Source organism: Schistocerca nitens, chromosome 4, assembly GCF_023898315.1.
Source record: "Schistocerca nitens isolate TAMUIC-IGC-003100 chromosome 4, iqSchNite1.1, whole genome shotgun sequence".
NCBI lineage: Eukaryota > Metazoa > Arthropoda > Insecta > Orthoptera > Acrididae > Schistocerca > Schistocerca nitens.
Window position 1 is genome coordinate 756,123,304 of NC_064617.1, and position 22,534 is coordinate 756,145,837.

Below are 22,534 nucleotides of genomic sequence, written 5' to 3' on the forward strand. Positions count from 1 at the left end.
TAACAACTGCTGTAGCTCAGCCAGTTGGTGGAAAAAACCGCCGCAATTCCCCTGGAGGATAATGTGATCGTGAGTCTGAAGGCATGGAACATTCAATGAGGCAGTTTATGCCTCAGGGTCACCTGCCGTCATTGACTTATTTCGTGAGCAGTCTATATCCATTGTGTCCTAGGATCCAGCAAGATCTAGGTCCTCAGCGGACGCCAGAATCTCCATCCCATCCTCAGATGCAGAGCTTGTAGGTAGCGGTGGTGTGGGTGCCACTGCAATTCCCTTTGTCTTCGGGGTCTTCTTTTTGGGTTTCTCTAGCTGCTCCTTGGGTTTCTCTGGCTGGGGGCGCTTCACTGATTTAGTCTACAGGACTGAGGATGATCTTGAAGCCCTATGACCAGCTGCTTTTGGGCACTTCAGCCACTAGTGGGTGTCATCTTTCCCACTAGCAGAAACCTGGAAAGAGAGTGACCCAAGGGACCCCATCCTAGCGAGAGGAGCTGAAGAAGACTTACGCTTCTCTTGCTGAGCAGTGGGATTGGTGTCCCCGATGGTTGGGAGGGCAGTGCTCCTGAGGTAGATGGTGCAGGAGCAACAGGGATGGTAGCGCCCCCCCCCCCCCCCCCCGCCCCACCATCAACGGGGCAGGTGCAGTCTTCCAGCTCTGATAACTGACTGGAATTTGTGGAACTGATGGTGCTACAACTGTTCTTGTAGTGGTGGCATAAGAGGAGGTCATAGCCAAAGGATGGAGGCGCTCAAATTTCCTCTTAGCCTCAGTGTAGGTCAGTCGGTCCAGGGTCTTATATTCCATGAGTTTCGTTTCTTGCTGTAAAATCCTGCAGTCTGTTCAGCAAGGGGAAAGATGCTCTCTGCAGTTGACACAGACAGGAGGCGGGGTGCATGGAGTATTGGAATGCGAAAGATATCCACAATCTCGACATGTGACGCTGGAAGTACAGCGGGACGACATATGGCAGAACTTCCAGCACTTAAAGAACCACATTGGGGGAGAGATATATGGCTTGACATCACAGTGGTAGACCATCACCTTGACCTTCTCGGGCAATGTGTCACCATCGAAGGCCAAGATAAAGGCACCGGTGGCAATCTCATTGTTCCTCAGACCCCTATGGACGTTCCAGACGTAATGAACACCTCGGCGCCCTAAGTTGGCGCGCAGCTCGTCGTCAGACCGCAAAAGAACGCCCCTGTGGAATATAATACCCTGGACCTTATTTAAGCTCTCATGCGGCGTGATAGTAATGGAAACATTCCCCAGCGCGACACAAGCGAGTAATTCCCATGACTGGGCAGAGGATGCCGTTTTTATCAAGACTGCCCCTGACCACATTTTGGACAAGCCCTCCACATCCCCAAACTGGCCCCCCAAAATCCTCAACAAAAAAACTGAGGCTTCATTGAAACAAAGAAGTCCACATCAGCTCTCATATATATAAGGTAACAGGGCAAGTAAGGTTCGCTACCATCCTTGAGTTCCTCCCATGGTGTGGCCTGGGAGGGGAATGATTTAGGGTCATTCTTCCATGCGTTGTACTGAAACTTGCAACTCTTAGAGACTGCCGATGTGTGGCCACCAGCAAGTGATGACATGGTACGCTTCACCGCGCATCATCCACCCTGATGCCCCCCCACTCCCAATAGGGCCCTCGCCATGGGCGCCTCCCAGCTGCAAAGGCCGCCTGGCAGGACGGCCGTTGCCGGGAGTCCCGATGCCCCAGGGTGACGGGCATCTGCTCCTTGGCAAATGTGGGGAGTTAATGGTGCAGGCATCACGAGAGCAATCCTTGTGTGGTCAGGGTGCTACAGCCAACAGGGTACATAGTGGCCCCACCACAATGGACTGGCTATCATGCTGGATATCAGGTGCAACCAAGCGAACAGGTCCATCATCATCGTCGGCGCAGTAAACGATACTGCACAGTGGATGGAGGAAAACGCACCCAGGAGGGTGACCTCGGCCAACAGCTGGAGAATGAGCGAAATTGCATATCCAAATCAACAAAGGATGCGAGAGGTCTGAGCTCATGATGGACACTGTGCACCATGTAAGACGCCCTTCCCCAATTGGCTCACTGTTCGGGAAAATTTGGAATAATGGAGGTCAAAACTGACAGGGGACCATTACATAAAGACCGAAACGCTGAGACTCCTTTTAGTCGCCTCTTACGACAGGCAGGAATACCTCGGGCCTATTTTAACCCCAAGACCTGCAGGGGGAGTAAACTGTTTATTGGACTGGAATTTAGCTTTATTCAGGACACCTTTTTAGTTTTGTTTTCGCCCCAATTTGTTGAATCACTTTTTGTGCTATCTTAAATGGTTTTATTTTATTTATTTTTTCAGATGAAGCTACTGGTGCCTTGCATAATGCGGAATTCCTTCCCAATTTTCTTAGGAAGCACGGAAATAAGAGGAGCTGCAACATTCAGAAGATGATGATGATTATGATCTGTTTATTATGCCAAAAGTAATCCCCATAACTGTTAATCCATTTATAACACTGTGAGACAAGATGAGTGAACCCATATGTTGCTGAAGTTGTTTGGACTACGCTGCAGAAGTTTTGTTGAGAAGCCCTTACACATCCTGCACACATTCTTGGTATCTCCAATGTGATTTTTCAGGCTAAGAGGTGCATGGCTGGGTACAATCGCGGTTCTGTAGGCAACTGTTAACATTTTTGCACGAAGGAATTGACCATCTTGTCTCATAGGAGGATGAATGTGTAAACAGATATTGTTATTACTTACAACTAACTTACTTATTAAATAGTTTACTTACTTGTTTCCCTTGTTTTACTATGTCTGTCCCTTTAGAAACACATCCATGTCCGAAGGAACAGACTGATGACGATCCACAGCCACATTAGTTATTACTAAATTTATTCGCTGATTGCGAATTCTTTGACATTATCTGTATTAGGTACAGATATATTACATGTTAACACACACGAAAATTTGTCCCATACCGGGACACGAAACCAAATATCCTGCTTATCGGGATCGGTCACCCTAACCTTTTCGGCTGTCTCTACGTGCTTCCTGGACTGTACCAAACCTCCATATGTCACACTGACTACAGCGCCTGATGTTCACAACACTATTTATTTTCCCTAATAGGGAATTTGAATGCTATTATCGTTTTGTCCGTCTAGGCTCTTAATAGTTCACAATGTCTGTTCTTTCAGACAAGGCATATGGAAGTCTGGATTGGTGTGGGGAGCGTAAGTGGATAGCCAAAATAGTTAAGGCCACTCGGCACAAACTGTCATGTGTCACTAATACGTAGTATATCTATACTCAGTACAGCCCATGTCAAACAATTCACAATCAGCAAATAAATTTCGTAATAATAAATTTCGTAATACTTTTTTGATCTGTATATTTTACATTTGACTGAACCTTATATTTTCAATTCTAGAGTGATGTCACAGTCTCCAATGATTGGCGAAAAAACTTAGTAATTCTATAAATTTAAAAAAGTAACTTTAAGCTAAAAATTCCGTGCGCTAATTTGCATATCAGTTTTGTGTGTTAAGTGAGGGCGGCTGAGAGAGTAAAAATAGATAATGGTGATAATACGTATGGATGCATTTTTCCATGATTTCGGTGTGTCAATATATAATTACATCATAAATTTACTAATTATCGCTAATGTTGTATCGTAGCTTATCGATACTGCCGGGGCCGGTGCGCCGCAGATTCCTGTGGGCGCAGCAAGCGGCGCTTTGAATATTGCCATCAATGAAGAACCTCCAGGCCGTCGAACAGTGAAGATCGCATGACGGTGTTATAAAATGCGGGCACCGTGCACCATGTTTCTAGTCGAGATTACTTCCGCGGCGCTATTTGGTGCCTAACGTAACACGGAGTTGATAATTAGCTGTACCAGCAAACAGCCAGTGGACTTAGACGCACGCCCGTGTCGCGCCTCTGTTAACAGCTAGCCGCGGCTGCTACAAGTTGTCTACAGTGTAGCATTTCTTCACGCGCAAGTTATTTAAGTGCGCTTGTTCAAATAATCTTCCGCTTGCCTGTGCAGATTTCTACGGCGACGGATCCCCTCTGCTACCTTTCCATTCATTTATCATTAGCAGCGAGGACGTAACATTTGGCTCCTCGGAAGCTAAAGTTTACAGACACTCATCAATAAAAATTTGGTGATTCGCGTTAAAAGTAAGTCTTTGTAGGAATTTTAATACTTTCATGAGAAGGCATGTTTGGCAACTTAACGTTCTCCAGAAATTCTTCCAAAACTGCTGCAAAAGGTACACTTAGGCTGATCCTAAAATGTAGTTCCTGAGTGCTGAAGCTTCAGAAGTTAGAAAAGGTTGCAGCTTTCAGTTTTCAACGAGCAAACAATTCGACGATCTTTTAGCTCAGTAATCCAGAAACACTACTATTAAACATTACGATGACAGCTTGAAAGTACGACCAGAATATAACCACCAAGTCATCCACACAGCCATTGAGATGATGCTAAGAGATCTGCTACCGTCATATAATTTGACACACACTCCCCCTCGCTCCCCTCCCCCTCCTCCCCGCCCCCCCCCCCTCTCTCTCTCTCTCTCTCTCTCTCTCTCTCTCTCTCTCTCTCTCTCTCTCTCTCGTGCGATTTTCTCTTGCTTACCGAGCAGTGATTTACGGTCCAACCGATCCGGCAACCCGTAAATGTTGAAAATTTTAAGCACGATTTGCCATTGACTTCAACGTTATCACATTACGAGTAACTGAACAAGCTTGTGGTGTCTCTTCAGTACAGGGCGCTTTCAATATATCTGTGTCTCTCTAACTTTTTACGTGTCCTGTGGTTCTATTAGTAGTTCAATGACCATCGCAGTGACTGGGCGAGTGGCAAAGATTAATTTCGAGAGGTAGCACATGCCTGGATCATAGAATAGGAAGCTGTACGGCTGCTGCTCGTGTAATAAGAACAGAGAGCAATGAGTTGAGACACATGACACTAGGTACAGCAGCAGGTCATCTTTGGTCCATTCGTAGGAGAATGCAGTCAGTCAGCAAAGGAGGCCGCTTTCAAAATACTTGCGAAACCTATCCCAGATTGTCGCTCAGTGTGTAGCGCTGATCGGGGGCTTGAACATATTCAGAGAAAATTAGCACGAGTCATCACAGGTTTGTTTAACCCACGGCCCGAAGATAGGCGCCAGTTATCCTGCAGAGACCTACTTACGAAATTTCAAGAAACAGCAGTAACTGAAGAATCTACAGGATGGTTATAATTAAACTTCCGCCACTTCATCCAGCGTAGACGGGAAACTGTATACCGTATGGGCACCTAACTTTATAGGAATAATGTTCACAGTGAGTGCTGCAGGGTTTGCGTTGCCAGTAGTGTTAGTATCACAACTTGCCGTTAGGGGTCAGTATCGGTACAGCGATGTACGGTTCAAACACAAGCATCAGTTCGCAATACAGTTGCAGACAGTCAGTGTGGGTCTGTGCAAGTTGAACAGTGCTTTATTCGTAAAACCGTTCTATCGAAACAGCAATAGTGATTCTTGAAACTTTCCCGGCATAATGGGTATTCTATGAAGTTTCGGGATTTCAGCCGGATTACGTCGACTTCTTGCCACGATATTTCAGCTGACAAACAGTCAGCCCTATTCATCAGATAAGCGTTGTGCAGTGGAGACAGCTAATTTAAGTAATCTCCCGCCCGCCTACAAAGACTTGTGCTCTTCTCGGTTCGGAAAAAGATGATCTGGGTTTACCGAGGGCTGGAATCTACAGAACACCTTGCCAGTTTGGCAAAGCGTACATTGGTCAAACAACGCCCTCAGTGAGTGAAAGATGCGTTGAACATGATCGCCACACTCGCCTTGCGCTGTCCATTAAGTTAGCCATAACCGAGTATTTTAGCTCTACAAGATACCCCAGAGATTATTCTGCCACGGAAGTCTTGGCCTCAACGAGATCCACCTGGGTCTCAACTGTTGAGGAACCAGATATCTTATTAACCGTGATGGCGGCTTTCAACTGGATAAGAAACCACACCCGGTGCTGTCTTTCATTTGTTCAAAAACAAAACATTTTAAGACTAGTGACGCGTCTAGTTGTAACGCCGGAAATGCATATCCTCCTATTTCCATCTATTGCACTGCAAATTTTTTTTCCTTATTTTGTTACCTGAAGATATAACATTTCTGTGTCTTTGTATATTGTAATTGTTTTACTATTTGTATATATATGCATTTATGTCGATGTATGATTGTTTGTTTTGTGAATATTATTTGTATTTATACGCTGGGTCTGGCCTAGCGAAAACTATACTATCGAACGAATACATCGATAGGTCGTGTGGAGAACGAAAGTGTTTAGGATCTTTGGTAGTGTTAACTCTGTCGCGTGGAGCGCGGTCAGAGAAGGAGTCTGGCCGGAGTAGTGCAGTGGAGCGAGTGTGTTGTGTGACGCTCCCGCGAGTTGCCGCGCTTTCGGGGTTTGGCAGCATGTAATTGCGCTCGACTTGCGATGATAGTTTCTGACATGGTGTCGCGGACGGGAAGCATTAGCTGGCGCACATCAAGAGCCCGTTTCGTCTGGTGACCGTGTCGAGAAAAAGGCGCGCCAACATCCAGCTTCTGCAACAGCGACGGCCGACAATGAGTGACTGTCGCCACCTCCTCGATCGACGGCTTCAAACCTTCAATCAACCAACAAGGAAGACTGGAAGCACGTAAAGTTTTAGAACTGTATGGCAGACCTCAGGTTCATGCTAAGTTGCTGTAATTTTGTGATGCAACAATTTTAAAAGTTTGAAAAACTTTGTTGCTCATTGTCCCAATTGCATTGCCAAGCAGGGTCCCTTCCTTTTCCGAAATGAACCCGAGTGTCGTTGAAATTCAAACGCCAGCATTAAAATAATATAATTCAATTTCACTGCCTTAATGTCAAAGTTCAGTTAAAGTATTCATAGCTGGCTACAATATTTAGATTACACGAGCACAAATTAAGAGTGCGAGTTTTGTTAGCATATTTTAGCTTACCTATGACTGCAGCTCAGCTTGGTACGTACTAAATATTACTATTGTTAATTGTTCAGAATCATTTAATTCAAGTTCGAAGTTAAATCTCTTATTTCTAAATTGTGTAGATTCAAGTAGCTTTTGAAATGATTGTTGAGGTAGCCCAAGACTAACTGTATTTTACTGAATTTCGATATGCTTCAGAAACAAAGTTCACTATTAATTTCAGTCACTAAACTAACTTTCAATTTTCCAGTTTTATTAATTATTTTGCTAAATTAAGTCAGGGTGTAGCGAAATTTATTACTTCAGACAAACATTCAGTTTTCACACAACACGTGTCAACCTTCAGTTGCCACGCTTTTAGTGCTAATTATATGTGCAATAACCTTTTTTTTCAGTTATTATAGTAATTGTCCATAGGACTGGCGACCGTAATTTTCCCCAAATCTCAAATATCTAATTACCGCTAGTTAATTGTTAACGTAACTGCCGCACATTTACTTTCTTTATTAACTTTACCCCTTTTCAAAATTAATTTCCACCAGTTTCATTTGCATTTTTCCTTTCATTTAGATGTAACCCTTTCCTCCCTCTTTACCGACAGATTAACTTCGGTGACGATTGCTTTTCCCAAATTTCCATTAGGTACACTCGGTTTAATTTTTCACTGTCATTATGGACGATAAGTGAGGGGGAGGTTACATAGTGACAGCTAATTTTATTAATTTGGACATTTGAATTTTAATACAGCAAGTGCGATTTCCCACAGAGAGCACGCATGACGTATCACCATTACGCATGCGCCTGCGCGCCATAGCTGGAGCAATATTCGAAGAGGGCGCCTAACTCGATAGAGGTCGCATGTACCTGCTGCTTTTGCGCATGCGTCTCCGCGCCAGTTTTTGGTACAAAGCAATGGCTGAGTAACTGTCAACCAAAATACCGTGACAAGAAGTCGACGTAATCAGGTTGCAATCCTGATAGTTCATAGGCGCTCTCCGCTAGTGTCGACGAATTAAAGAAATACAGAGAAGTCCTTTCCGCACCTCGGTTGAAGAACACGATTCGGCAGTTCCAATTAAGTGACGATTTGGGAATTGCTCCTGGGAGTGGCCGACCGCCAATTGCATCACAAATTATTGAAGAAGTTACTGTTGCCGTGACAGACTGCTGGATGCAATGTGCAATCTTCAAGCAGTGCACGAGCTGTCGCGGCAGCTGAACATTACACGGCACACCGTACGAAAAGTGCTGCCATTAATTGTGAAATGCTATCTCTAGTGCGATTCCAGGCTATCGAGGATGCAATTGGTCGTCACATTGAGCGCGATTTGTAACCTAGAACGTAAAGATGGAACGCAATTAACAAATGTTACTATCTAATATGAAAATTAGAATTTGTTTCTTTCATTGCTTTCTTCATTATTTCTCTTCCACGTGTTCTTACAAATGTTCCCGCGAAGTTTCATTGTCCTACGATCACTTGTTTTTCGTGGAGACGGAAGTTTAATTATAACCAACCTGTACAATTATGCTACAGTCCCCAAATACCGTTCACACAAATATAAAATTGCATTAATTGCGAGGGGTATTTAAAAAGTCCGTGCAAAAATAAAAACTACTTACGTGTTTGAGGTAAACCTTTTTATTTTTCGACATAGTCTCCTTTTAAACTTATACACTTCGTCCAACGCTGTTCTAATTTGTTGATCGCTTCCGAATAATAGGAATTGTCCAAGTCTGCAAAATAGCTATTAGTTCCGGTAATTGTTTCAATAAAGTCTTTGTCCCGCCGGCCATTTCTTCAAAAAAAATGTTTCAAATGGCTCTGAGCACTATGGGACTTAACTTCTAGGGTCATCAGTCCCCTAGAACTTAGAACTACTTAAACCTAACTAACCTAAGGACATCACACACATCCGTGCCCGAGGCAGGATTCGAACCTGCGACCGTAGCGGTCGCGCGGCTCCAGACTGTAGCGCCTAGAACCGTTCGGCCACCGCGGCCTGCATTTCTTCAAATTGGGGAACAACTAGTAGTCTGAGGAAGCCAAGTCTGGAGAATAGGGGGATGTGAAACAAGTTGGTATTCTATTTCCAATAATTTTGCGACCAAAACTGCTGATGTGTGTGCTGCTGCATTGTCGTGATGGAAAAGAACTGTTTTGCGGTCCAATCGCTGGTGTTTTTCTTGCAGCTCGGATTTCAAACGGTCCAATAACGATTAATAATATGCACCTGTAATAGGTTTACCCTTTTCCAGATAGTCGACGAGGATTATCCCTTACGAATCCCGAAAGACAGTCCCCATAACCTTTCCGGCCGAAGGAATGGTCTTCGCCTTTTTTGGTGCAGATTCTCCCTTGGTAACCCATTGTTTAGATTGTTGTTTGGTCTCAGGAGTATCGTAATGTATCCACGTTTCATGCACAGTGACGAAATGACGCTTAAAGTCCTGTGGACAGCTACAAACCATCCTTGCAACGCTTCGCACGATTCCGTCTATGGTCAAGCGTGAGAAATCGCGGAACCCATCTTACGGATAGCTTTATCATGTCCAAATGTTTATGCAAAATGTTATGTACCCGTTCATTCGAGTTGCCCACAGCACTAGCAATATCACGCACCTTAACTCTTCTGTCATCCATCACCATATCTTGGATTTTATCAATGATTTCTGGAGTCGTAACCTCCACAGGGCGTCCAGAATGTTTAGCATCACTTGTACCCATATGACCACTCCGAAAACTTTGAAACCACTCATAAACTGTTCTAATCGAAGGTGCAGTCAGAGTAATGTTCATCAAGCTTCTCTTTAGTCTCCTGAGGCGTTTTGTCTTTCATAAAGTAATGTTTGATCACCACACGAAATTCTTTTTCGTCCATTTCTTGACAAATCATTCAACTTCCTTGATTCACACGAAAGCCAAACACAAAGAAATACACTCCTGGAAATTGAAATAAGAACACCGTGAATTCATTGTCCCAGGAAGGGGAAACTTTATTGACACATTCCTGGGGTCAGATACATCACATGATCACACTGACAGAACCACAGGCACATAGACACAGGCAACAGAGCATGCACAATGTCGGCACTAGTACAGTGTATATCCACCTTTCGCAGCAATGCAGGCTGCTATTCTCCCATGGAGACGATCGTAGAGATGCTGGATGTAGTCCTGTGAAACGGCTTGCCATGCCATTTCCACCTGGCGCCTCAGTTGGACCAGCGTTCGTGCTGGACGTGCAGACCGCGTGAGACGACGCTTCATCCAGTCCCAAACATGCTCAATGGGGGACAGATCCGGAGATCTTGCTGGCCAGGGTAGTTGACTTGCACCTTCTAGAGCACGTTGGGTGGCACGGGATACATGCGGACGTGCATTGTCCTGTTGGAACAGCAAGTTCCCTTGCCGGTCTAGGAATGGTAGAACGATGGGTTCGATGACGGTTTGGATGTACCGTGCACTATTCAGTGTCCCCTCGACGATCACCAGTGGTGTACGGCCAGTGTAGGAGATCGCTCCCCACACCATGATGCCGGGTGTTGGCCCTGTGTGCCTCGGTCGTATGCAGTCCTGATTGTGGCGCTCACCTGCACGGCGCCAAACACGCATACGACCATCATTGGCACCAAGGCAGAAGCGACTCTCATCGCTGAAGACGACACGTCTCCATTCGTCCCTCCATTCACGCCTGTCGCGACACCACTGGAGGCGGGCTGCACGATGTTGGGGCGTGAGCGGAAGACGGCCTAACGGTGTGCGGGACCGTAGCCCAGCTTCATGGAGACAGTTGCGAATGGTCCTCGCCGATACCCCAGGAGCAACAGTGTCCCTAATTTGCTGGGAAGTGGCGGTGCGGTCCCCTACGGCACTGCGTAGGATCCTACGGTCTTGGCGTGCATCCGTGCGTCGCTGCGGTCCGGTCCCAGGTCGACGGGCACGTGCACCTTCCGCCGACCACTGGCGACAACATCGATGTACTGTGGAGACCTCACGCCCCACGTGTTGAGCAATTCGGCGGTACGTCCACCCGGCCTCCCGCATGCCCACTATACGCCCTCGCTCAAAGTCCGTCAACTGCACATACGGTTCACGTCCACGCTGTCGCGGCATGCTACCAGTGTTAAAGACTGCGATGGAGCTCCGTATGCCACGGCAAACTGGCTGACACTGACGGCGGCGGTGCACAAATGCTGCGCAGCTAGCGCCATTCGACGGCCAACACCGCGGTTCCTGGTGTGTCCGCTGTGCCGTGCGTGTGATCATTGCTTGTACAGCCCTCTCGCAGTGTCCGGAGCAAGTATGGTGGGTCTGACACACCGGTGTCAATGTGTACTTTTTTCCATTTCCAGGAGTGTAGATCAATATGGCTGAAACTTGGGAGTTCTTTGCAAAGATGCTACTAACTAAACATGACCTCGATACGCACCTGTGGTGCCATCTCTCGGACTTTGCACGGACTTTTCAAACGCCCCTCGTACATGTGCTGAGGCGCATTTAAGCAGTCAAGCTTCCAGTGCTCCAGACACGAATGGTATGGGAAGAATCCGTAAAACAAGGTGCAGTGGAAAGTACTCCCTTCTGTGCAGTTGACAACTCTTTGCAGAATGTGAACGTAGAATTGAGCAGTACCTGCAAAGGCGGAGGCAATGGCGGCGACCAGGAAGGAGATGGTGACGGCGGGCCCCGCCTCATCGCGCGCCACGGCGCCGGCCAGCACGTATACGCCCAGCCCCAGCGTCGAACCCACTCCCAGCAGCGTCAGGTCCAGCACGGACAGGCAGCGCGACAGCTGGCTGGAGGACACCGCCTCCGCGCTCAGCGTCTTCTGCCGCGACAGCGCCCGCAACGCCGTCCACATCCCTGCCTGCAACAATGCCACACTGACGCTCAGCGCTCCAACACCACAACACCCACAGTATCAAGTTTCATTTAGAGCAGCACATCAATGTTCAGCGCTCCATCTACACCGTGACACCCACAGGCTCAAGCTTTGCTTAGAGCGGCATACCAATTGTCAGCCCTCCATCTAACCACGATATCCACAATATTAAGCTTCGTTCACAGTGGCACACCACTACTCAGCACTCCGTCTACAGTACGGTACATGCAGTATTAAACTTGGTTTACAGCGGTACAGTAATGCCCACCACTCCATCTACACCATAATTCCATGTTTATCCACAGCGCACCAATACTCACAAGGGAACCTCCCCATCGCACCCCCCTCAGATTTAATTATAAGTTGGCACAGTGGATAGGCCTTGAAAACTGAACACAGATCAATCCAGAAAACAGGGAGAAGTTGTGTGGAACTACGAAAAAATAAGTAAAATATACAAACTGAGTAGTCTATGCGCAACATATGCAACATCAAGGAGAGTGTGAGCTCAAGAGCTCCGTGGTCCCCTGGTTAGCATGAGCAGCTGCGGAACGAGACGTTCTTGGTTCAAGTTTTCCCTCGTCCGAAAGTTTAATTTCTTATTTACAGTTTATGTCACAAACTCTTATGTTTTCATCACTTTTTTGGGAGTGATTATCACATCCACAAGAAAACCTTATTCGGGCAAGGTGGAAGAATCTTTTTACCTATTCGCCAAGTGTACAAGTTAGGTGGGTCGACAACATATTCTTGTCATGTGACGCACATGCCGTCACCTGTGTCGTATAGAATATATCAGACGTGTTTTCCTGTGGAGGAATCGGTTGACCTATGACCTTGCGATCAAACGTTTTCGGTTCCCATTGAAGAGGCACGTCCTTTCGTCTTCTAATCGCACGGTTTTGCGGTGCGGTCGCAAAACACAGGCACTAAACTTATTACAGTGAACAGAGACGTCAATGAATGAACGGACAGATCATAACTTTGCGAAAAGAAAGAAAGTAAACTTTTCACTCGAGGGAAGACTTGAACCAAGGACCTCTCGTTCCGCAGCTGCTCACGCTAACCACGGGACCACGGCGCTCCTATGTTTACATTCTCCTTGATGTTGCATATGTTGCGCATGGACTACTCAGTCTGTATATTTTGCTTATTTTTTTATAGTTCCACACAACTTCTTCCTGTTTTCTCGATTGATCTGTGTTCAGTTTTTCAAGGCCTATCCACTGTGCCAACTTATAATTAAATCTGAAGGGGGTGCGATGGGGAGGTTCCCTTGTCAGTGCTCCATCTACACCAAGATTTCCACTGAATTAAGCGTCGTTTACAGAGACACATCAGTGCTCAGCACTCAGTCTACACCATGGTACCCACAGTACCGAGCTCCGTTTACAGCAGCACATCAAAGCTCCGCAATCCGTCTACAGCACAGTAAGTGCGCTATTAAGCTTGAATGAATTTTCACTCTGCAGCAGAGTGTGCACTGGTATGAAACTTGGGCTGATTAAAACTGTGAGCCCGACCAAGACTCGACTCGGGGCCTTTCCCTTTCCCTGGCAACTGCTCTGCCAACTCAGCTACCCAAGCACGACCCACGACACGTCCACATAGCTCTTTACTTGCGCTATTACCGCAGATGAGGTTGGTAAGGCACTTGTTCGAAAAGGTAAAGGTCCAAAGTTAGAGCTTCGATCCGGCTCACTATTTTAGTCTGCCAGGAAGTTTCAGTATCAAGCCTGTTTTACACGAGCGACTTTCTGGTCAAAATCGACTACTTCTTGTGAGTGCAATTTTGTGCTGTTGCGTGTTCTTAACCTGTATTTGGATGGTAGATTTTTTTCGTGACACACTATAAAGGATGCACCAGGGCTTGATATTTTTCCTATTGGTGTACAGCCACAAGAGAGGTGAACTATCTGACTGCAAGAAAGTGTATGTGATTTCAACACATAGATAAAGAAAATGTCTGCACCATGCAACACAAGAACACACACACAAACATTTATTAATGAAAGTCGTTTGAGCAATGAAAAAGTGAGATCTAAGTAAACATAAAGATAATTTTCGATGTTATTTAGTGCTTAGGGGGAAACAAAAAAAAGGTTCAAATGGCTCTAAGCACTATGGGACTTAACATCTGAGGTCGTCAGTCCCCTAGACTTAGAACTACTTAAAGCTAACTAACGTAAGGCCATCACACACATCCATGCCCGAGGCAGGATTCGAACCTGCGACAATAGCAGCGGCGCGATTCCGGACTGAAGCGCCTAGAACCGCTCGGCCACAGCGGCCGGCTCACGGAAACAAAGATACAAATGTTTCAGCAAAAAGGCATTATTTAATGTCTTCTAAATATTGTTTGACATATTCGTAAGTTTTCCTCAAGAAGGTAAATGCAGATGTTTCGGTAAGTCTGCAAGAGACGTTTCCATTTGTTTCCATTCTCCCGTGGAGAATTTACCATGCGACTTTTGTCAAAAATATCAACGGAGAATTTTGCTTTGGTCATTAACTCCATTACTATTACTTGTTTTTACATTCTGGTACTATTATTTATTCGAAGAAAGCGTGCTCCCTCAAAGTCTCACTTTCATCGTTCAGGTGCCAAATCTCACAGCAGACAGCTCTCGCAGCGCCTACAGTTTCCACACTAACATGTGAACAACGACGACTACACGTGAGAGGTGGGACTCAGTATAGGAATAAAATCTTTAGGGGCGTTGCAGTAGACTCACGTGTACAAGTAGTCGGCTGAGACAAGAAGTATGTAATGTAAAAGAAGCTTTAGACCCTTTTTACACAAGTGAATTTATGACTTCTTTTTTAATGAAACTGGATTAGTCTTTTCTTAATGTGTTGAGTCATAATATGATAAACTGTCTCCATACTCACTTCCTTTAACAAACTTTCAATATTAAAATTTTTTTTTAGCTATTTTGTTTAATTTCGATTGATAATGATATGAAACAGTTTTAGTGGCAGTGGTTAGGGCATGTTGAAATTACAGTGACAGGCGCTCTGGTTTCTCATCAGTTTGCCAACAATCACATGGATTAAAAAAAACTATTACCACCACTACATATTAAACTGGACCTAATGAAACAGCTCTGAAAGATGGTGTGTTTAAAGAGACGAGAAGTTTAACAAACATAGTCCTCTCTGTAGAGTCTGTGAAGCGGATTATTGACTGCGTACGGAGAGTTTCTTTACCAAATGGGCACTAACCGATCTACAGTAGCTACAGCAAAATTAGAGACCTATTAGGCTACATTAAATTTGCAGTCGGCTACAAACAAGCATGCATCCTCTCAGAGAAACTGGCTGACCTATCAGCACGTGACTAAAAGAACGAGAGTGTCAAATACTGATCGGTCAGGATAATAAAATAAGCAATGCAAAGCATTAAAATGAGCGCAGTTAGGGCGAGCTGGCATGCTTCTCAGGCGGTCGTTTCCGACCGAAACGGAGAAATGAATTCTTGTAACATATTTTCTGGCCTTGCCTGTCTGCTCACTATTGTGGATGACAGGGCCTACTTGCGGTAGGCAGGGGGGAAGGGGGTACAGGTTTCGGCCTGGAGATGATCGGATGGTGTTTCTATAATCCTTATAAATGGGTTGAGGTCGGAACCAACTACGCTGGTTGATTTCCCATGATGGCCAGTGATTTACAACACCCATACTAAAGATGCTTCTGTAAGCCGCCCCCACACCGTCCAAGGAAGCAGCACCTTATACAAGCGCTGTGAGCAGGAAATAGTCAATGAAACAGAAGTTGTGAGCTAGAAGGTGGGAATGGAAGTGGCAGGTGACCAAATGATCATCAGTCACGCTGAAAAGGTACGCTGAAAAGTAATACTTCCGATTTAAATAAAACAAACGTTATTAACATTCTACATCTTTGTTCTTCATGTACATGCATCTATTGCTCAGTACAGTCAGCCTGATGGACACATTTCTTCCATCGCGAAATCAGTTTGTTGATCGGTCTCTGAAGAATGTTTGACTCTGTTGGGAGAGCCATCTCTGCTTGCGGCGCCTCACCAGTATCAAAGTGAAGTCCTCGAAGTTTTGGAAACAGATGAAAATCTGATGGTGCCCAGTCGTAACTGCATGGAGGAAAATCGACGACAGTGAATCCAAGGCTTCGCATTGTTGCAGACGTAGCAGCAGCCGTGAATGGTCTGGTACTGTCATGCTGAATGAGAGGGTGCTCCATCTGTGGACGAACTCTTCAAATTTGAAGCTCTGTTACAGCACGCTGTTGCTCACGCACCGAGATAGTTACGTTACATACAGTCATGTCACACGTTACAATTCGGAGTCCTCCAGTGGCAGAGGGCTTCAAGTAAGTAGAGATGAATAATAAAGATGTAGAATATTAATAGCGTTCGTTTTATTTAAAAAGCTTTGTTTTCACATAAAAGATTCGGAGGCATTACTTTTCAGCGTGCCTTCGCAAAAGAGTACAGTTATTATCACTCAGGCCAAAAACAGCTGCCGAAAGGTGTACAATTAAAACAAAATGCGCTGAGAGGACCAGCCAAAGCCTGTACAAAAAGCTGGCTATGCACCCAACGTGAAGTCGGTGCCGGCAACCAGCAGTGGAGGTGTCGCCCCATAGGACTTTCCATCTCAGTTCGCGCAGCCACTGGCTGTACCATAACATTCAGAAAGAGATTCATTCAGCTAAATATAACAATTTTACACGATAACCAGTGTAATCTCTTTGGTGATTCTTAAGCCCCAAACATTGAAAAGGATATATAAACCGCCGGAAATACCAACGAATTTTCAATATATTAAATACACTAATAAAAGGGAACAATTCACATTGAACACGTCCATTAAATAATAAGCTGAAGTTCAAAATAAGGCGAACTAGTTTGCTTTTAAGGAACCAAAAACCTGGGCAACGTTTTGAAAGCCGTTGATAAGTGTAAGTTAAACCTTGGGTAGTTGGCTAATAAGGTCGGCAAAACTAAGAAATTTGATATGAAGAAATTTTTGGAGTTTCATGTAGATCAGGCAATTTCGTTACAGTAATGCACAATATAGAGCAAAATAAATATGAAGAATTTTAAAGCCAAAATAGTATGAAATAAGTGAATTAACTCATAAAACCATAAACAACGAAACAGGCCTCTGTTAATTCAATATTTCAGACCTGCATTGTCATAAATGAGCGGGAACATCAGACAACAAAACAATAAAGGAACCAAGCGAAATCGCCAAGTCGAGACCCTATAGGCGTGCTTCCCAAAAGATTCAGATGTTGGAAGCAAATATTTAGAAACGTGCTCATCAAATTCTGTTCCTCTTTATGTCAGGCAGGGTTAAAGAATGTGGGCCTAGCACACTTCAACCAGCTCTTCCAGCCACTGCTTCCGACTGATGGTGCCACTTTGGCTACCGCGTATTACAACCAAGTACCTCCAAACAGCACGTCCAGTTCCCCTTGTGGTTCCGCACTGCTCCGCTCCATTATAGTGCGGTCGGCCAGCGGTGCCTATTCCCATACGCCCCGATCCGAGGTCGAAAACAGGTCTCAAACTGGCGCGGTAAGCACTTTCAAGTCTTGCAGGCAGATAGAGTGTGTCTCCTGAGAGGGCACAACCTAACGTGTTGCTGACCAACTGATACTGTGGAGAAGCACTAACAATACGATCCGACACGGCTGAAAAATGCCTACATTCTGCTCCAGATGGTTGCCTAAAAGAGCTAAATGTCAAGTCATTTCGTGGAGCTATTTGGAGTTCGCCAAATCAGGGAGTAGGTGGCAGCCCTCGTGGGGAGGAGAAGTAGTGTGCTCTCTGGGATAGAGATGGTGTACTTCTGACATTTGCAGTAGTCGATGCTTCATGATCAACCAAGTTATTTATTGCAGTACGGGAGGCAGAGATAATTCGGGTTTTGTGTTGTACAGATCGTCCACTGTAATTGCTAGGAGTTATACGGTCCAGTCACAACGTGACCGACGCCTATGTGCAACGTCGACGTTCACTTACCAGTCACAATTGGCAGGCAGCAGTTCTAGCAGTGGAGGGTACATAGAGATTGTCAGGGAGACGATGAAAACAGTGCAGTCGTAGTCATAATACAAAGAAAGAGCGATTTATCTGACGTCCAAAAGGACATGATCATTAGCTTTCAGGCCAAGAGTTGAAGCATTTCCAAATTGGATAAGTTTATAAACTGTCCACGTACCGCTGTGGCTTAAGTATACCGTGCATGGCAAAATAGCGCCATCCAAAAGCAGCGCCTCAGGCAATGTGGTGACCGCGGGCCGCTGTCCCTCGACGATGAAGGCACGCCAGTACAGCAACTGGGCGTCCTCTGAGACGCGACAGGTAGCCTTTCCAGATGGATCACGGTTGACACTGGCGTGTGCGGTGTGAAGCGTCTAAAAGCATACAAACTTCTACAATCATCGGAAGGGACCAGGCTGGAGGAGGGAGCGTTATGGTCTGCGGAATGTTTTTGTAGCATTCCCTGGGTGATCTCGTCGTTCTGGAAGGCACACTGGATCAACACAAGTGTGCATCTGGGGGACTATGTCCATCCCTACATGCAGTTTGTTCTTCCTCGGCATAATAGCATCTACCAGCAGGACACTGCAACGTGTCACACAACTCGCAGTGTACATGTATGGTTCGAAGAGCCCCAGGATGAGCTTACCATAGTCCCCTAGCCACCAAATTTCCCAAATTTTAACCCAATGGAGGATCTGTGGGATATCTCGAATCGGCCGCACGCACCACACATGCTAAACCGGGAAACTTAGTGCAGCTGGATACGGCACTGGAGTCGACATGGTTGCACATCCCTGTTGCTACCTTCCAGAAACTCATTGACACTCTTCGTTCATGTCTCGCAGTTGTCCAAGTTGCAAAAGGTTGTTATTCAGGCTTCTGACAGATTGTCACGTTAATGTGGCTTGACAGTGTAGTTGGAAGTGGTGTATAAAATGTTAGCTACGTACAGTCGTGGACAAAACGAGCGAGACCCCTCGCCTTTTCGTTATGCTGATCCGCACGGCTTTAAAGTCTGCTACACAGCATAACAGGCAAGGCGACGAAGTGCTACCAACATACTATGCGCAGGCGTGAAATTGACAAACTATCTGAACTTTTTTAGACTGTATTCCATAATTTGTAAGACTATATTAATGCTGATTAGTGTGTTAAATACAACACGTAAATATAAGACAGAACTGAAAGAACAAACGCTAATTGGTATGAACTGGACAAATAAAAATGAATTTCAACTTATCGAGATGACTTAACTGTTTCAGTAAGACAAAGAAACCCAGATCGTTACGAAGTAGCAAAATATTATCCGCATTCGGCCGCGAAACGGTCTGTGTCAACGTTCAGACCAGTCATACTGGATTACCGTTGCTGACCTACCATGAAAGTGTGCAAATTTAGCAATGCGTGAAGATTCATAACGAAATTCAGTTAAAAATCATTCAGTGCCACGCTTAAGTCAATTCCATTATTGACAGAAGCGGAAAAAGTAGGCAGTAACATGTATGAAATTCTACAAGAGTGTCATATTGACATGCACAGGGCGCCAGTACAGAATAAAGGTAGCGATAAAACGTATTGGGTGCGCGAGAATTTCTTAAAATTGCTTTACTGATATTCTACCTGCCTCCATAGAGATTAGAACCGAAAACAAACCAGACCTTCCTTTCACTATGCTAGCAGACAACCTAGGCAAACAGCCCTCTATTATTACCCCAGACATGAACAAGCAGGCAATTTCGAAATGAAAATCTGCAGTTTCTGTTGCATAGAGCTTTCTGGACTCAAAAACATGAATTTTCTTCCTTTATGTCACCGCTTATGTGACAATCATTCGGGATGTTTATCGAAATAACAAATTACTGTTATTAGAGAGTAAATTTTGTAGGATAATTCTGCACCACCCCAGGAAATAAACGGCTACATAGCTGCCAAACGTATTCTGCATTGTTTCGAATTCTCCACTAGACTCGCCACAGCCAGAAAACGTTCATTAGCAGAAGTGTTTCTTAAGCTAGCTAGCAATGAGAATGTTCGTACTTCTAAAACGCGGTGGCATTAATACTGGGATGTGAATTACCACGTGTATAGGCAAATACATTCTATTTGCATTCCTGTAAACGTGATTTGGATCGAAAACGTAGATACGACTAATATTCTTATGTATCGACAGCAACTAGAACATTTCGAATAAAGAGTAGCGGGTGTTATTTATGCGGCCCTCATCTTCAGTGTTTTCGTTGTTAGGATTTCGTCACCTAAACCGGTAAAAACGGAACCCTACTAGTCTCACTTTCTTGACCGTCTATCGGTCTACCCAACCCTTAAAACCCGTTTACCTCCAGAACGGGTGGACATAATAAGCGGAAATGTATCGCACTTCTTGCTGTAACCGGTCCCTTGCTGGTGTAAAAAAGTGAGCTTCTATGTCAACGCAATCAAAAGATACGACGGTTTAATGTAAAGAAAATTTACGCGAAAGGTCAAAAAATGGCTTCAAGAACTATGCGACCTAACTGCTTAGGTCATCAGCCCCTAGACCTAGAACTACTTAAACCTAGCTAGCCTAAGGGCATCACAGACATCTATGCCCGAGGTAGAATTCCAACCTGCGACTGAAGCAGCCGTGCGGTTCGTCACTGAAGCGCCTGGAACCGCTCGGCCACCGCAACGCGGCGAAACCCTACTCACCTCATGTATAATGATAATATATACTGTCTAGTGAGGATAAACTGTATTCTCCAGCAACTCAGATCGTTTGATCACGGAACTTTTACGAAGCTACATTCAAACTTTGTCGAAGTCGTCTGCAATATCCATTACAAACACCCTAGGAACTTCGTATGCGATATCCACTTCTGAATACGCTGGCAGATAATGCAGTACTATAACAAGTAGGTGGGAACTTATTGTTATTGGTCCGTGCATGACACTTTATTTCAATATCACTTTAACGCGCCTAGGTGTTCGTATATGGCTGAAATTAATGAACAAAAAGTAAATAAACAACAAACGAGACGGCCGCGGTGGACTCGCGGTTCTAGGCGCGCAGTCCGGAACCGTGCGACTGCTACGGTCGCTGGTTCGAATCCTGCCTGGGGCATGGATGTGTGTGATGTCCTTAGGTTAGTTAGGTTTAAGTAGTTCTAAGTTCTAGGGGACTTATGACCACAGCAGTTGAGTCCCATAGTGCTCAGAGGCATTTGAACCATTTTGAAACAGCAAACAACTTCGATGTTTAAATCAAATGAAAGTCACATGTCGTAATTAAAACATAATTTCGTCGTTACATCTACATGACTACATCAACAGGATTTCTTGGCAATCCGGACTTACGTGCCTGGCAGAAGGTTAGGGTTATTTCTCTACCGTCCCACTCATTAACAGTGTGCGGGAAAAAGGACCACTTAAATCTTTTCTTGCGAGCCTTGAATTACATTATTACTATGGTTTCTTCCTGTGTTCCCGAGGAAATACCACGATCTTGCTGAAACTTCGCTCAGTGAAAGCGGGGACAAAATAAGCGAACACGTGTCTCGGCTTATCTGCTTACACTCTACCGCTTCTGAGAAAACGACGGTCAAAGTTTTCAATGCGCTGTTACTATAGTGTAGACACCTCTTAGCGGGTAAGCATTCAACTGGAGCGGTGGCTCTGCGGCTACCATAGCGATTTCTGAACTTTGCGCTGCGAGTTCGAAACCCGGTTTTTCCTTTTTTTCCCTCACTCTCTGAATTATCTACGAATGTTTATTCCAATTTATGTTGAAACACTGTTGTCGTTATTCGTCAGTTAATTTACTGTGTAAAGAAATAAGTTAAAAAGGCAACACACAGTGCGTAGTGGGGCGATCACTCTGTTGTAGAAATAATTCAGAAGCCAAGATCGCTTAAATATTGTTTACTGGATAACCGGTTTCAACACACTAAAGGTGCCATCATCGGATCTGAATGTAGATTAACATTTATAAAATATTTGGTTATAACGATACATGAGGCAGCCCAGATGATGTTAGATCAGCTTGTCTCATTCGTTTATTACTTTTTAATTCATTAATTACACATAAAGTTAATTGGCGAATAATGACAACATTATTTCAACATAACTTAGAAAAAAACATTCGTAGATAATTCTGATAGAGAGGCAGGAAAATAAAATAATTAAAAAACCCAATATGGTATCGAACACGGGAATCAGTGTTAAGAAGGAACGACGGTAGCCACCGCTTCAATTGCGTTCTCGGCTGCAGAAGGTATCTACACTAGAGCAACAGCGCGTTGATAACTTTGACCGTCGTTTTCTCGGAAACGGTCGAGTGTCTGCAGATAAGCCGAAACACATGTTCGCTTATTTTGTCCTCTCCTTCACTGAGCAAAGTTTCGGGACAATCAGCCTATGACATTTGGCGAGTTCCCCTCGCTCGTCGAGTCGCTTCTTACGCCCGGCGAGAATTATGTATGCCTCCGAGTAAACTGCGCCACCTGGAAACACGGCGAGCGGGGATAAACACGTTTTCCTTCTTATAAGGCAACCTTCTACAGATAATATTCACGAAGTGTTCTTCAGGTTGCCTCAGATATTTCAGAAATGTTTCTTGCCTCAGGCCTGCCGCAT

The 22,534-nt window shown here is 44.9% G+C and overlaps 1 protein-coding gene across 2 annotated transcripts in view; it reads right to left on the reverse strand.

Annotated features, from left to right (window-relative positions):
- Positions 1-22,534, reverse strand: part of LOC126253048 (cationic amino acid transporter 2) — a 512,658-nt gene that overhangs the window by 166,963 nt on the left and 323,161 nt on the right. For both annotated transcript variants that reach the window (XM_049954123.1, XM_049954125.1), the window contains one exon: positions 11,643-11,877. In XM_049954123.1, the coding sequence (XP_049810080.1) occupies positions 11,643-11,871 (229 nt within the window). In that variant the 5' untranslated portion in view covers positions 11,872-11,877. The remainder of the gene's footprint in view (positions 1-11,642; positions 11,878-22,534) is intronic.